General features: G+C 40.0%; 1 protein-coding gene across 1 annotated transcript in view; it reads right to left on the bottom strand.

The window, feature by feature from the left end:
- Nucleotides 1-17,055, bottom strand: part of LOC130252258 (complement C4-A-like) — a 40,298-nt gene that overhangs the window by 16,257 nt on the left and 6,986 nt on the right. The window contains exons 8-25 of the mRNA XM_056489662.1: nucleotides 15,557-15,662; nucleotides 15,243-15,366; nucleotides 14,806-14,921; nucleotides 14,030-14,197; nucleotides 13,152-13,349; nucleotides 11,322-11,513; nucleotides 9,879-10,028; nucleotides 9,326-9,452; nucleotides 8,889-8,960; nucleotides 7,835-8,035; nucleotides 6,800-6,911; nucleotides 6,504-6,574; nucleotides 5,883-6,022; nucleotides 4,828-5,040; nucleotides 3,539-3,590; nucleotides 3,023-3,103; nucleotides 1,743-1,946; nucleotides 371-446 (exon numbers count right to left, since the gene is read on the bottom strand). Of these exons, the coding sequence (XP_056345637.1) occupies nucleotides 371-446; nucleotides 1,743-1,946; nucleotides 3,023-3,103; nucleotides 3,539-3,590; nucleotides 4,828-5,040; nucleotides 5,883-6,022; nucleotides 6,504-6,574; nucleotides 6,800-6,911; nucleotides 7,835-8,035; nucleotides 8,889-8,960; nucleotides 9,326-9,452; nucleotides 9,879-10,028; nucleotides 11,322-11,513; nucleotides 13,152-13,349; nucleotides 14,030-14,197; nucleotides 14,806-14,921; nucleotides 15,243-15,366; nucleotides 15,557-15,662 (2,403 nt within the window). The remainder of the gene's footprint in view (nucleotides 1-370; nucleotides 447-1,742; nucleotides 1,947-3,022; nucleotides 3,104-3,538; nucleotides 3,591-4,827; nucleotides 5,041-5,882; nucleotides 6,023-6,503; nucleotides 6,575-6,799; nucleotides 6,912-7,834; nucleotides 8,036-8,888; nucleotides 8,961-9,325; nucleotides 9,453-9,878; nucleotides 10,029-11,321; nucleotides 11,514-13,151; nucleotides 13,350-14,029; nucleotides 14,198-14,805; nucleotides 14,922-15,242; nucleotides 15,367-15,556; nucleotides 15,663-17,055) is intronic.

The following is a 17,055-nucleotide window of genomic DNA, read 5'->3' as shown; positions in this document are numbered from 1 at the left end:
AAGACTACATTGACAGGAAGATAAACATACTAATTTTATGCACAGACTCATATTCAATACAGTGCACTCACTACAACCTAGTGAATTATTGTTCAACATCAGTTTGAATATTTCTACTCTGTGGCAAATGTAAAATAATCAGTGGCTCAGTATCAATCTATTTCACCAAGAACTGAATATGCTCAGAGAATTTGGTGTCTGATTATTCATGACAAGAGTACATAGGCAAACACCAGATTTTCAAAATCCAGCCCAAAAAAACCTGTTTGATGCATCAAATGATTATAGAGGTATACTGGAAAAAAATCCCAACCAAATAAACAAAAATAAAACCCCAAAAATAAAACCCCAGGAAAAGAAAATCACTTACCATACACTACTGGGGGTTGTTTTAAATGCTCCATAGGAGCCATCCTCCTTCTGAAACTCAAGCAGTCTGGTGTAACCTGCATGAACAGGAGAACACATAACTGTTCAGAGAACATCCATATTTATTGGGCATTTTCCTACATCACTTGTATTATAATGGACGTATTTTGTATTGACTGGTGGGAGAATTCATGGAGGTGTTCACTGGGGCATTAGGGAGGAAATGACTGGGTCAGCAGAATTTGACACAGAAAAATCACTGGGGTTAGAAGGTCCTCTGTCTTGTTTGACTTCATTGGGCCATGAAAATAACCTGAAAACTGCAGTGAATATTGGGAAATTATTTCCTATTATTGACGACTCTTCAAGCTGTTGATTTTATGGTGCATAGAATCAAAAAGTATACAAAACATCATCTATTGAGTCAGATATAGTCTTAGAAATCAAGAGCTGTGATCTTGACTGCTATTATTTGACAAAGTTTGTATCATAGCCACACAACTAATTTTTTACCCTGATGAACTTCGATAAGAATCAATAAAAGCAAAATGTAGGGACTAAATGATGCTGATAATATCAAATACTTATCAGCAGGATCTCACTTCTGTCAGTCTTGGACAAATAGGCAAAGATTTCCATGCAGAAACTGCTAGCATGCTTTTAATCTCTATTCATAAGCTTGTTTTTCATCGATGAAATGTTTTTATCGTATCTGAAGATCACAATGACAAGTGCATTGTATTGCTTTATACCATAAGCACACCACTATATTTAAAAAAATCAGCTGTACCTGCTCCAATACTGACAACTCTCTGTGTTAGTTCCTGTGAGCTGGAACATTTCTACATATTGTAGAACTGGCTGAGTACTTAAAAAATGTACTGGCTGTACGTTTAGTATCAGCTTTGGATCACATCTTGGAGTGGAGTCTTCCAGAAGCAGACTAGCAGGTGTCCTCTCCCTATGGAAACTCCCTCCCTGGCTGGGGCCAAGGCTGCTGAAGTCCTTCTAGCTTGTGTGATGATGAATACTGGGGTGGGGAAGGGAAGGTGTCAATATCATGATTAGTACTGGGAATTTCCTTTGTCTTACTCCACAGCCACTGACAGAGATGTCTACATCCCAGCTGGCTATCCTAAGCAGTGTCTGTGAACCATGGGGAGAAACAAGCATTTTTAGGGTGTGATTAGTCTCCTAAGGATCTCTTAGGATGATGTCTGTCTGCTGGCTGCCAGGGGCATTTCTCTGAGGCTGTGTTAAGACAGTGGGCACTTCAGGAGGCAGCTGCAGCCAGTGTGCAGTGCAAATGGATAACAGGGATCCCATCCTTTGGCTTCTGGCTGGTTTGTCTGGTTCTGTGCTTTCCTGCCTACCTTTTTCAACCATACCAATGGCCTCCTGCTTCCGATCGGGGTTGAAGTTCACCCACTGCTCGCTGGCATCCAGGTACTCAATGGCATAGACTGCCGGGGCCATTGTCACCATGGTTTGCTCTGCACAGCCTCTGGGCACCTGGATCAGCTTCTCAACTCCACTGAGACTCAGACAGTTCTCAACAGACTCATCCATAATGTTCCCTGTTGGGAAAAATACAAGCTGTAGTACGTGTCTCATTTAAAACTGATTGCTGTGATATGAAGAAAGGTGATCCTGACTACAGGCTGATGTTCCATCATGGGCTGATACTCCTCACCACTCAACACTGTTCTTAGCCACCTGAGACTTCATAAAGCTCTTTGAAGAAGGGCAAGGATGGGGTGCCAGGCTGCAGGAAAGCTGGAGAAAGGAGGCTGGTACAGTGAAGGAACATGAAGGAGAAAGAGTCCTCAGGCTACTGGAGGCAGGGAAGAAAGGAAAGGGGGAAAGACTGGTGTATCAGGTTTGGGCTGGAAAAGTCTTGTCAAACCAGCCCTGATCCTCCCACAGAGGGATAAAAAGATTGTGCATTAATCATGGCAAGCATTTTATGTGGGAGTTTTTTTCTCTGCAATTTTATAACTTTAGAAAGCCAATGATCCCTCTATTTTGGAACAGGGATTTGAAACGGAAGGTAACTCCCCCAGTGTCACAAATGCATTATTTTACATTTATGCATTATTTTACATTTCTGGGGGGTGGGGAAGTACTTATCGCTAATAAAATTATTTGCTAATAGATGTTTTTAAACTATGTATGAAGGAGTATATATAAATATGTACAACTATATTTGATTAAATGAATATATGATTGTACATATCTCCTCTTCAGAAAAACAGAACTCTCCACAACCTATACATCAGTCTGGCATCCTTATTTCTGAAATCTGAAGCAGATCTCTACAGCCCTGCATGCAGTGTGGGGTTATTAGAGAAGATAAACTCTTCCCTTCACCTCTGCCTTTCCCATAATGTTAGTCTGAGCACAGTGAGGAGGGATGGGTCTCATAAAGCTATTACATCCACTACAAGTAAGAAGGAGTAATTATAAAGAGGAAAAGGTACTGGTTGAACCTTGGGGATGTTTTGTTTTATGACCTGCTTATGTTGCACAGACCATTTGAGTCATAACAGAAAAACCAGAGAGAAGGGACACTTGCCATGCAGGAATGGGCAGCACAGAGGGGCCTGTCCCTTGTCACCAATGGAGAAGTTGTTGACAAAAAAATTACATTTACCTTTCAGGCTAACTAGGACGTGGCTATCAGAACCTGGTACCATATTAGGTGGTCTGTTCAGGTCCACTGTGTGGGACTTCACTGTAAATAAATAATAAAGAGATATCTACATCCAGACTTTTAAAAAATAAACAACACACTGTAATTTTAGAAAAAAATATACACATTTTTCTTATAGTGATTTAATTGTCAATCTTTAGCAATATTTTAGACTTGAAAAAAGCCTAGCTTTTAGTACCTTTCAAGACCAATTAGTGAATTAAATAGTGAATGCCCAGTTAATATATAAAAATGATACCTTGAAAAACAAGAGTAAAAGAAATCAATTCTAAAAATTTAGATTTTTTTTCCTTTCTTTCACAAGTCTTTTGCTATGTATTGTATGCAGAGGTTTCTGACAAGCTTTGGTTAACCAAAGGAACATCTGTGCATTAAGGGATATTTCACTGCACCCATAATTCAGTCTTCATTCTTACTCCAAGCCTCATCTGTATCTAAGCCTTTTGGGTAACTTACAGTCACTGTTAATGCAAATGGTCTCCTCTTCTCTCTGTAAAACACCTTCAGCCTGCACAATTAAAGAAAGAAAAGTCAAAACATTTGCAAGCACTCACACCTGAAATTAAACTGCAAGAAACCCGGGAGCTCTACCCAAGCACTAGGCCAGCAGGTGGCACAAATAAGTGATTTTGAAGAGATATTTCTCTCTAGGTAATACTCAACTTTTAAATCAGAATTGCAGTTTCCCAACTGAAATACTAATAAACTTTGCTGGATTTTTCGTGTTACTATTGAAACATTTCCCTGAAGGAAAGTCCTTTAACCAAAACCAACTCCCAAAAATTAAACTTCAAAGTTTATTCTCAGCTTTGTGACCCATCATGTCAAGTTTACAGAGGGACTCATTTTTATAAACCTCTCATATATGAAATCCATTAAATTCTGAGTACATCTTGGGTATAAGACTTAAACATTTTTTTCCTTCTGATTCTTCATATCCCTCTTCCTACAGTTTCAGTTTTAATAAAGCTATTTTTATAGCTACTTTTAATGTTTTGATATAACACTGAACTCTGAGACTGTGTCTATAAATACAAAAGTTATGGCCTTTAACAACAGCAGGTTCCCAGCATCCTGTGCCTTATCCTTACTGACATGGCTATTCCCTGCCATCAGGGGAGCAAGGATTCATATTTTGCACTTTTTGTGTGGATGGAAAAAAGCCCTTCATGCATTACAGTTCTTAGGTACTGTATGAGTCTGTGTTAGCATTTGAAAAGTGTTTTTTTTCTAAAAGGTTCTTCTTCCTTTTTATAATTTTGAAAGAGAGCTAAGGTATTAAATAATCAATACAGCATCTTTGCTTGCATGTTTTGCACATGTTTTACCTATGCAATCGTTAAGAGTGAAGATTGATCCGTTGACCAGAAGGAATAAAATGAATTTTAACTTCATTATTAGCAGAGAGATTTCCCTCTCAAAAGTTTGCTAGATGGACATCTTCAATCTTGGCTTCACAAGGAAAAAAGAATTTTCATGCATGTTGATGAAGCAAGGAGAAGTTAAAGATTCTAAGAAGGGCACCAGCTGAAGAAGTTGTTGCTATGTCATGGTAAAGGATGCTTTTTTGAAATAGTGAACAAACCTTTCCATATACAATACACACAGATGTAGAACAGATTTCCTGAATTGCTTCCAGCCTTGTATTTGTGCCATTTCACTCCCTCCACAAGAGCTCCACACATAGTGAATGTTGTATTTGAGGTCAATTAGCTACATGTCTGCCCTCAATTAGCTGCACATACCACAACTTTGAGATTCTTCCTGATGCTGTCACTGTGCCCAGAATCCCGGTGGAAAGCAGTGATGGTGATTGGAATTTCTCCCACAGTCAGAGGGACGACTGAGAAGAAGGCTGGCGTGGCCGAGTTCCCCTTGGCCAGCAGTGACAGCTGCACAGCCCTGGCTGTCGTCTCTGCAGTGCACAGCCCCTTCACTGCATCCATCTTCACCACCACCTGTGGGGACAGTGCCCAAGAGCTGTCTTAGTGCCTCACTGCTCAGGGAAAATACCTCTGGAGGCCCCTTCCAGTGTCAATTGTTCTGTGACCCCATGGTCTGCTAATCAGCAATCGTTCAGCTGTATTGGTTAGGGCTCTGAAGGTAAAATGCTAGCATCTCTTCATCCCACTGAACTTGAAACAGAGTTTGGCCTATCCCTGAGCCACAGTGAGGTGAGAAGGACAGCACATATTTATAAATCCCAGCTCTACACAATTCAATGCAGTTCAGAGGATGCTGGTTGAACAGCTGGTTGGGAGATGGGAAGAAATGAAAAAAAGAGTATCAGCCTCATCATCAGGATGATGAAGGCCCTAAGCCCAGTGACAGCTGTGGCACATGCAGGACTGCATAGGAGTTACATGAAGAGAAAAAGTGGCTCTGTGTTGTGTGCTCAATGGGTTTTTGTGGCTAACATTGCATGGTGCACCCATGCTCATTTACCTCTGTACCTTGTGTGCCTTCTGAAGTGTCAGCAAGTGTCAGTGCCAGCAGCTGGGCATTGTGCAGATCAGCAGGCAGAAAAAAGGAACAGATTGCTTCAATGAAGGGGAAGAAGTACTCAAAGACAAAGGATATGGCTATGAAACATGGTGAATAACATCTGCTTTATACGGTGAGTTTGATTAGCAAGTAGAGCTGGATCCTGTCCTCGGGAAAGCTTTCAAGGCAGGAGCATTATATCTGGGCTGTAGGGAGGCACAGCAGGGTGGCCAGGCCATTCACACTAAATTTTACAAAACTACAGATCTAGCTAGTTAGGCATGCAAGGTACAGCAGTTGTTTTTGATAACAGCACCTGGAGATCGTTGGGCAGGTAGTTGTAAACCACTGCTTTTATTTCCAGCTGCTCGTGCCGTCTGACTGAGTACGGTAACCTCAGGGACACGAAAAAGTCTTTGAAAACTGCAAAGGTGTGGGGCTCAGCTACACAGAACCCTGGGGGGAGAAAAAGAAAAAACAACTAGGATTGAGAATTACACACTTAACATAGCTGACTGAAAGTTAGATGTCTAATCAAAACTCAGTGCCTGGGCTCCCCTGAGGTCACAAGCAGGTGAAGAAAACAGGCACAGTCAGAACTCACTTAAACTCATCTGCACTAGAGACCTATCTAGTTTTTCCCCTGGAGTCACTGCCATGGTTTTTGGTAGAATAAAAGACAGTTTTGATTGTATGATCCATCATCCTTGAGACCTTACTTCATGTTGCTTTTATAAATATAAATCTATACCTTAACTTCTAGTTGGGCTTTAACATGGCATAAACAGAGAAGTAAATATTATGATCAAAACACTGTGTTTTTAAAGTACAGACTGTTCTATTCTGTCAACATAACATTATATATCTATTTTAAAAAGTACACATTCTCTATTCATCCATACAAAGAAACAAACAAAAAAATACTCAATACTTATACCTTTTTCAGGAGATATACTTATTGCCTGAACTTCCCAGGTAGTTATAGAGTCAGGAGCAAAGTTTTTTACACTAAAAACCACAAAATAAAATGCATTAGAAGGCATGCCTAAAATGTAAACATTGTCATTTGAAGACGTTTGAGTATTGTCAGGGAAAATCTTATTCCCTCTGTTGTGGAGAGAAAGTACTTAAAAATATTCTGAAATCCTCTGCATCAGATACTACATAAAGCTGATATTTATGTACATTTGAGAGTACAAATTTAAACATTCAACTAGTCAGGCAACACAGTACCTGTGTTTTCCAGGGCTTACTACTTCTTCAAAACTCCACCACCAGCTCTCAGGAAAATAACTGCGCAAGGTGACAGAGGTTTCATCAAAAAATTCTTCCTGTTCATTGTATTCTGCAAAACAGGAGTGAGGTTTCTTTTTAGAAGTTTTGGCTGCTGACCTTCGACACTGTCTTACAGGGAGTCAGCTTATCATAGCACAAAAAAATGCTCCGAATGAAAAGATTTCATCTGGGTTTCATCTTGTACATCAAAGAAAAATTTTGAAAAAAGAGAAGCAATGACCATAGCTTGTCACTGAACAAAGAGATAGCTCCTCTTTCCAACTTCAATAACTATATGCTACCAATGAGAAATTAGTTCCCCTGTAGTAAGGCTAGCAAAGATGCCCCCACTGTCCCATACTTGTGGCAGACAGAGGATGAAAGTGGAAATCTGCAAGAAATGGTAGCAGAAATTACACTCAGAATGTGATCATTTTAAACTCAAAGCAATTTTTTTTTTTTTTTTTTTTTTTTTTTTTTTTTTTGGTAACTTGTGGTGACACATAATATGTGGTCAGAGACAGAGCTCAGGGAGAAGAAAAGAAGAGACAAAATTTTTCTGGTTAAAGCAGACCTTTCTCATGACAGCATTTTGGAGGTACTCAGTTGTTATAATAGTAGTACCATTAAAAGAGTCATAAATCTGAGACCACTAAGAGCCCTGAATGCAGACAACCACACCCCTAACCTGCTCTGCTGCCTGTGACCTCTGTGGGGTGTGGGCAGCTCCTCCATAACACTGGAGGGACCAGCAGAGGCTAAAGTGATTCCTGTCTTTTCTCATCCCAAGAAGTTTTCCCATCCCACTCCCACCTCCCCAGTGCACAGGTGTGAAGATGCAGCACTGCTTGGCTGCTGCACTGGACTGGGGCTCTCTGAAAGGCTGATGTGAAAACTGCCAGCCCAGCCCCACGGCACTAAACCGCCCCTGGACCCTCCCCAGCCACCAGAAGAAGGGTGACAGTGGCAGGGCTGTGTGCCACTGCTCCTTACGTCGTGCCAAGCCAGCTCTGTTCCTCTGCTTCATGTGCTTCCTCAGGGCTGTGGCTCTCTCACAGCAGTCCTGGAACGCACTCCTGCATTCCGGGGAGCCAGACACCTTTGCCAGCCTTTTTGCACAAGAAAACCTCATGGGGTTTAATTTCATCCCATCGTAGCAGCATTTCAGTAGAGCAGTGTTTTGGTATCTGCTGGCTGCAATAGAATTAAAGCCAGGATTAGTGCTGTGTAAGTAGAGAACAGCATAAAGTGTTCTTTGTGCTCTTTCCTGTCATCTTTGCCATTAACATTAGTTTCTATTGCAACAGCCAAGCTTCAGCCTGAGTCCCTGAAAACAGTCCATCCTGAAAACAGTCCACAAACACAGAAGGAAAGCATAGGCTCTGTGGCATCCTAGACATTCTGTTCTAAGCCCTCTCTGCACAGTCAGACTGATTAAACATTGAATCCTCTTCACAGGCTGGAATTCTTGATAGAAATAGAAATACCAGTGTTCTCTTTCTTGAATAAAGAGTCTGATTTCAAAAGTAATGAAGAATCCAATTCCAAGCCTTCATGCCTTCTGGCAAGAAAATGAGAAAAAAAATTTGCACAAATTGACATTTTATACCAAATGTTATACTAACCCTTCTCTTAATTGAAGCACAAAGTACCAAAGCCAGCACAGCTTCAAAGCAGAATGCCAAGAAAAAGACAGGATTTATAAAACATCTGATCATACAAATAATTTTGAAAACCTCAAAGTCATGACTGATGACATGATGTGTTATCTAGTAGAAGTACTTTGCATTTGGGATTATAAAGTGGAGGCCGAATTTCCATTTACAGACATTATTTTGTTTTGTTTGATCAGCTGTTTTGATGAATGATACATCACACAGTGTAGTACACGTACTTGTGCTAGGTTATGTCAAGTAGTGCAAAAACTGGAACTAAGAATATCTTGGCATCCTTTACTATGCCATCACTTCTTGCCCCCTAGATCCCAGACACATCCCTTTGCCTCCCCCTGCTGAGATTTCCAGGACACCCAGAGGAGCAGACATACCAATTCCTGACATTTTTTTCTGAAAATCCAAGGATCTCCTTTGCCTTCTGATACCCTGAGGACATTTATATCCTGGGAAAGCAGAACAGAAGTGCTTGGTCACAATGATATGACAGGAACAGCCTGATCATTCACATCATTCATGAACACCTGTCTTGGGACCCATCTCATTGACAGAAGACCCACAATTTGAGTCCCACACATCTTCCAGCCTAGCCAAATGCTGCCTGCCCCAGCTGAGATGGTCACAAAAGGACCAGCACCCACCATCTGGGATATCTGAGCTGCCACCATCTGGTAAAAGAGCAGAAGAAAAACCCAAAGGCAAAGGAAATTTTACGACATCACTGTAAAAATGTTTCTGATTTTTTAAGCAACCAGTCTCCCCAGATCTGTAGTGGTCTTACACAGGTTTCTAAAGGGCAGATTGCACTTACCTTCCCGAATGCTGGATTGAATTGTGTCTGATATAAAAGCCAGACCAACATCAGTAAAAACTTGAATGCTATTAGCGCCACCACCCACAGAACATCCAAGATCATATGAATTCATAGCACTAAATACCTGCCAAATAAAATGGCACAGATGGACTGTACATGCTTGTAAAGGGTTTATACATGTGTCAGAAAAATTCTTGTAACCTTTGACTTGCAGAAGCAAGGCAAACTGGTGGTACCAGCTGCATTTGGAAGCAGATTAAAGTCAAAGGATGTTTTAGTTAGGGAGTGCTTTCAAGCCATGCTTTTTTAAATTTACAAATTTGTCTGCCATAGGATGGAAATCTCCATCTTAAGTATACCACACATCTTAAACATGCCATTCATCTTAAATAGATCCTAAATTGCAAAACAAAAAAACATTTTCAAGTTTAGCAAAGCGTCGTCTAAGCAATTAATAGCCATTAATTACATTTTGATCCTCTCATTAGTCATTAGACACGGAAAAATTTGCTTGACTAGTAGATACAATATTTTCTTGCAAATTTCTTACTTTTTTGGCTGTGAGTTTATTTTTCTTATTCAGAATAAAAACTGCTTTATCAACCACAGCTAAGGCAACTTTTCCCGCATGGTCTGTTTCAATCTGTAAATTGATTTGGTCTGTTGGTTCATACGTGTCTTGTTCTGTTGTCACTTTAATCTAAATAGAAAAGATTGAAACAAAGATACCATATTTGTTAATAAGAAGTGAAGAGTCTTTGGGCCAGGAATGCTGTCAGCAGTCAGAGGCTGGGAAATGTTTTGTGGAGTTTCTGACTGTGACCCTGCATTTTGGAACATGTAGGTGCAGATATTTCACACTGAAGGAAATCATGGGACATGAAAGATGTGTCCTGCAGAATACTGGATGCTGGCTTTCAATGACATTTAAGCACCAAGGGAAATTAAAAGATTGTGCTAGGCGTTTGTGGAACTGGGGTATTCAATATAACTTTGTTATTTTCCAGTGGAAACAAAATTACCATGAAAGATAGCAAAAGACTAATTAATGTACAAAGGTAACCAGCTTAAACCAGTCTGTAATATTGCCTGCTTTCTATCACACACTTGAATGTTTTAGCATGACTGAGTAAACACAGACCTGGTTCTGATCTACACACTTCTGTGTTTAAGAGGAAGTAGCCATGGTGATTATGAAATAATAGGGAATTATTACTAGAAATGCCTGTGAACAATACTGAATTTAATCCTTGTATAAATGCAGATTTGGTTTGTCTGTTGAAGATGGATGATTTTTTCTTGAAAAATTTTTCCCCTCAATGGACTATCATATTATTTTTTGAAAACAAACATTTTCAGTGGAAAAATAATTTTAGACAGCTGACATTGTCAGCAATTGTGTTTCATGCTATTGGGAAAAATTTCTGTGTCATGTTTTCTTTCATTTTACCTTATGGTCCCAAAATGGGTAGGAGGAAGAGAAGGAAGAAGGTAAAAGAAGGGTTTAGATGGCCTCATGTTTTATCCACACTTAATTTTCTAACATAAACTAACTTTTAAAAGTGCTTTTCAAATGCTACCAAATCTCAGAAAATTACTTTCAATATAAATTCAAAAGCTTGAAATATTACTTCAAATTGATATTTTTTTCCCAATAAAGGGCTTCACTTTCTTTCATGTGATATACATCACTACAGAAAGACAGTTACAAAGAGATTCCTCCCCCTCAACAATTCTATCAGTGTTTTCTTGTGGATTTCCAAAATACAGATGCTCACAGAGGGTGATTTTTTTTCTGTGAGCTATTGTATTTTTCATCTCCTTGAGCCCAACCTGGGAGCCTTTCTGAGCTATACCCTTTGGCACAGCTCCTGATGACTCTTTTTTCAATACAAATAATTTATAATCCCAGGCCTGCACTTGCTCTGCCAGTACCCCATATTATTTTGAAGTTTTGGAATGCAGCAACAGAAGCCAGGAGCTCTGAAAGCACCTTTCCCTCGCAGGCATCCACGACATCCACCCACACAGAATCAGCCACGATCTCCTGCCTGCCCTCGTTCCCAACGAAGTAGTAGGCTAAAAACCGAAAGGCAGGCACCATCTTCTCAGTGATTTTAAGGTTTATCACTTTGTTTGAGGATGGCACCCTTCCCAGAAGCTCAGCTTGTCCTTTTGCCACAACCTGCAAGGCAGAAACAGAGAGAAATCAAATACTGTGTCTATTCCCCAGAAAGGACATTATGTTGCATAATTCTACCTTTTTAAAATTTTTCTCCCCTAGGCAATTTCTGTGTTAAATAATGTGTGTCTCTTCTAATGGCATTAATGGCATTAACAGTTTTGATTGCCAAGCTATACACCAGTAGCCTGGAGGAGACCTGCACACTGTGGTGGGGAATCTCTGCTACACTGGTCTTGAACCAGTGGCCCAGGTTTGAACACAAATCTGTCACCCTCCACTCAATCCTACAGCTTAGAAGGGATACCCAGATAGTAGTCTAAATTTTGTCTTCTACAATGACTGGTCATCTCACCCAAGAAGATACCAGCATTATTTCATCTGTAACCAGAACTGAATCTTTCAGATGGTGTGAAAGAGTTAGAGCAGGAGGTTTCAGTATAAAGTACCACAGATTGGTACTTCAGCTGATTTCACCCCATCCATCACTATTTAGCTCCTTCCTTCCTACTTGATGTTTACTATATTCATGGGTGGTCAGAGGAATGAAAAACAGGCACAGTGGCAGGACTGAGACTGCTCTTCCCTGAAGAAAATATGTGAAGCTTTCCTAAACATACAGTGAATGGGTTTCAGGAAGAAACCAAGGTCTGAAATCTCCACTGCCTTTGTAAAGACAACCAAATTTTGGGAGAGACCCTCATGCTGAGCTCCAGCAGTGTCTGCCACCATCCCTCCTCCCACATGTCCTGCCTGCCCAGCACTATGCCTTCCCAAAACCTGGCAGCACCAGTTCCAGCCCTGTGATACAACATCCACTGAAAACAAATGCCCAAACCTAAACTTAACTCCTTGGGATACAATTATTCCAATATATCAGAATCCTATTAAAAATAAATGGCAACAGATATCTTGACACTTATCACCCTGTGAGATTTAGGCTGCCAAGGGAAACTAGGACAAACAGAGGGAGAAGGGGATTAAACACATTTCACATTCAACAGATCACCTCCTGGAATATATCCACAAACACATTTGTCTCATTCAGCAAAATAAATACTATGTGTTTTTCATGCCCCCCAAAAAAAGCAAACATATAAGAAACATCAGGATCACAGAAATAGTTTCTGGAAGGGACCTATGGAGATCTCTAGTCCAGGTGCTTGCTCTAAGATGAGACCACCAGGGTAAGACCAGGTGAACTAGTGAGGTTTTCCCTTGTTGAGTGCAGAATTTTTCTAAGGCTGTAAAATTCCTCAAATTTCTGAGGAGCTTCTTCCAATATTGCACTCATCACTAGTCAATAGATTTTTCCAAAATGAAACTTCCAGTCCACAATTTTTAACCTTTGTGCCTTGTTATATTTTGGGGCACCACCTTGGACATCTTGTCTCCACTATGCCTTAATTCCTCTTCAAGTAGTTTTAGGTTGCTGTTAACTCACTCTCAGGCTCTTCACCAAACTGAACAAGCCCAGTTCCCTCAGCCTGTCTTGGTGGGTCAGGTGTGCCAAAAGACTGATCAATCCTCCCACTTGCCCTTTGTGGACCCCCTCGGTTTTCCCTTGTATCAATAACCAGGTGAATGTTCCAGGTTGTACAATTTCTAAAATAAACCACTGATATGATACTATCTGTTTACCATGTAATAGAAGTAGCCAATGTTTCCACTGCCAGACTGATGAATATCAGTCAAGGTGATGGGTAAGGTGTCTCCAGGTGCCACAATGGTGTGTGGGATGCTGATGCTGAGGTAGTTTGGGGAAGAAGACTCGTATCTTTCTGCCCTGATGCTGGCTTCAGGTGATTCTAACCTTTCTTTGCCCTCTTCAGCCTTTACCTGTCAGGGAAGAAAAGGACAGATTGAGTAAAGTGTCCCACAGGAGACAGTGTATAGTGTCACTGATAATTCATGTCATTAGCAGAACCTGGCACCAAACCCCAGGATTTTAAATACTTTATTCTCTCACCCCATTTTGCTTCTTGCTGTATTTGCATTTGGTATTTTCCACCCTCGGCTCTTTCTAAATGAGAATCAATATGTGAAAAATCACAAAGTGTTTTTGTATTCAGATGAGGTTTTTTTCCCATTTTATATTGTATACATAATTGAGCCCTCTGAGTAGGCAGGTGTAGCCAACTCTCTGCATTGCTCAAGACCTCTTCCTTCACTTTCTTCTCATAATTTTCCATCACTTTGTTTGGTAGTATTCCTTACAGTCCCATTTCTGTCCTTCATGCCAGGCAAATGCACATCCAAAATGCACCACTATAACCAAAGCATGTACTCCCAAGGCTCTAATGTACAAGACTGTCCTTCACTTGAGACATCTCTCAGGCCCCTGCTCTCCAACATATCTTACACTATCTGGACAAGGATCTGCAGGTGGTGTAAGAAATCATGTTCTAACCTCTGTGCTAATTTGATGAGAACTGATCATCTTCACAGTCATTTATAATTGTCTTATGAGCAATTCTCAGTGGGACACTTTTAAACATGGGTGTTTGCATTTTCTTTACCTTTATTTCAAGTGTTTGAGCATCTCTGGGGATGTCAAATGTAATAGAAACCAGACCCTCTCTATTACAGAAAGCAGTCTTCTTCACTGGGGGTTTTCCAGGCAAAGTAACAGAGGCAGTGATAAATAGGAAGGCAGCAGGAGCACCATCAACTGAAGTGGCAGATACCTATTAAAAAAAGAAAAAAAAATCTGTCATTTAAAGGAAATTCTATGTTTAAAATTCCCACGAACAAGAAGCAGTAATAATTTATAATTATGATAAACTGAGAAAAAAAATATAAAACTGTACACACCAGCATTCAAAAATTGGAGCTTTGAGAAAAGGGGATAGTAATTGACCCAGTCTGGTCTTCAGTTAAGATAAAAATCTCTGAGTACAGATTACAAAATGCCCCAGATTTTCACTTAACATCTATTTGTCCTAGAGATATTTGTCATTAACTATTATAAGGTAAATGTTTGACTTTAACTCTTCGTAGAAAAAATATTCCTGTTTCAATCTTTTGACATGGATGTGAGGAAGAGATTGTTATGTTTTATAAAACCCTGTACTGCAACAGTGTACATTGACTTCTAGAACAGAAAATCATCATTTTCTGTCTCCTCAGGCTCTGAGCATACAGAAATGAGACAAACCAGACACACAGCCAGTGTGTTGGGCCTATTCTTGAAGGTCTCTGTCCTACAGAGCTCACAGAGGACCAGACAAGGAAAGAGGGCTGATATAAATGCACTGCTGTGGAGGCAGACAGATACAGTCAGAACACTACATACCATAACAGAGAAGGGGGCTCCAGGCACAAAATACTTTTTGGTGTTAGACAGATCAACAGCATAAGGAGATCTCACAAACTTCACACTGCTGAGTTCCTCTTCCCTCATCTCACCACCTGTTAACATCAAATAGTATGTGATGCTGTGCATGCACTCATTATGGACTTGCATACCCTGGATATCTAATTTTCTGGAAGATTTTGTTTCCATTTTCAACTACTGGTGAGAGTTAATGTTACCTAATGTCATCTTCTGCAATTTAGAGCTTGAGCAAGTGCTTTCCATCCAAGATTCTTCTAATTAATTCCCTATAGCATGAGCAAGCTTTGCAGCAAAGATGGATCCAGTGAGACCAGATTCCCCACACAACAGATTACACGAGAGAAAGATCAATGTGAATCTTACAGATTGAATCAGCTAAGCCACACTCTACTCACTTGCAGTTTCGACAGTGGTAACAGCGACATATAAATGAAACCCTTCCAGAGTGGAAATACCCTTTCTCAATTTCTCTTCCAAAAGTGGTGTATTTAAAGTAACTCTTCCTTTTCCATTTTGGATCTAAAATGAAAGTGGGGAAGAAAAAAAAAAAAAAAAAAAAAGAGACAGCCCTTACTGGTTTGTTGCCATTAGAAATAAAATAGTTTTGCTTATATCATGACGACAATATCATAGACTTCTAACTTTCCAGAATTTCTGACAATATTCAATTTAGGCAGGATAAATCAGAGTAGTCCCATGGAATACTTACTGATAGCTGTTGCTCCAGGCCTGGAATGAATATTTTGTTGCCATTTTCATCGATTATGCCAAATCGTACATATGCAGCACCTTGAATCTCTTTCCCGTAAGAGTGTCTTTGGAAGGAAGAAAAGCAAGGAGAGGGATCATTATTTTAATAAAAAGCAAGCATAAGGCAGACTAGTCATTTTATGCTGAAAAAAATATTGGAATATTTGTGGGCATTCCATTTGTAACTAACAGCTTGAAAACAAAATTTAGTCCCACTCTCTCGGAAATCAAACCCGAAACTTTTACTGATCTTTGTGCCAAGTGGTGATTTCAAATGCAAAGACATTTATAGCACAAGCCATACTGGTAGAATTATGTGGGGAGACACTTTCTGATAAAATTTGCACTAGAGCAAATTTTTTTTTTTAAACAAATTAATGAGTTGCACAGAGAGGCCTTGCACAACTCATCCATCCCATTTAGCTTGGATGAGCATCTACTTCCTTTGTACATGACACCTCATGAGCAGAGCATAGAAAATAAGGATATAGAGAATCATTTCAGGGACTGATGTGAAATATTTGGTACCTCTGAAGACCAAAGCAGGAAGATCCTACCTGCTGATTTTCTAACACCTGCATTGGGTAGAGTGGACATTCTCTGCCCCAGATCACTCTTACAGATTTAGGCAGTATGGCATAAAGGTCCTCTTATAAGTGAAATGTTTGCAAGATCTGGCCAGAACACCCCTGAACACTTTATAAAGGTCATGGGGAGAGAGGATAGGGCATGTTGTTGCACCTGGCTCTGTACTCAAGAAAGCTCTGGCAGATGGCATCTTCCAGCAATGTGCTACAGGATACCTTTCATGGCCATGGTGTTCTCTTTTACTTGAGAAAATCCTGCTTCACCTCAGTCCTGTAATGGTTTATTTTTGTTTAAACAAAGCCTCTTTCAAACTGACCTGATCAGCAGCACTGATCTATACCAATAAAGCCAGTGGAGAGGTAGATCTTATGAAAACTGCATTAAATGCCAGAGCTAATAAATGGGAAACAATAGTCAATGACACCAAGTAGCTTCATTACATGCATGACCAGTTCAGAGAAGTAAGTTTGATTATCAGGAATTCCATATGCTGATTTTGATGAAAGTCATGCAGGTCTATGTAGCATCACTAGAACCTTTACCAATAGGAAAGAAATGGTATCCAGTTATTCAACACCAATTTTTCTTCTTAAATAAATATTAATGAGAAGTCAAATATACATGAGTTCATAAACTCAAAATAGAGTTCTGCAATAGCACAGACAAAAGTTTAGAAAGGATTAAAATACTAAAGCCTGTGATTTGAAATCACTTCATATCACAATACCAAGTGATCATGATTAAAGCCAGGGATTATTCAACAGAACCAAATAAAGAGTTGAAGGTGATCAAGAGAAGATAAGAAGAAATGAGTTTGTTCAGGCAAGCACAAGGAGGTGGATACAGGTTCTGTCTGCTCTCTCAAGGTGT

Source organism: Oenanthe melanoleuca, chromosome 1 (assembly GCF_029582105.1).
Source record: "Oenanthe melanoleuca isolate GR-GAL-2019-014 chromosome 1, OMel1.0, whole genome shotgun sequence".
Lineage (NCBI taxonomy): Eukaryota > Metazoa > Chordata > Aves > Passeriformes > Muscicapidae > Oenanthe > Oenanthe melanoleuca.
Note: the sequence above shows the minus strand (reverse complement) of the source record. Positions and strands in the feature narration are given on the sequence as shown.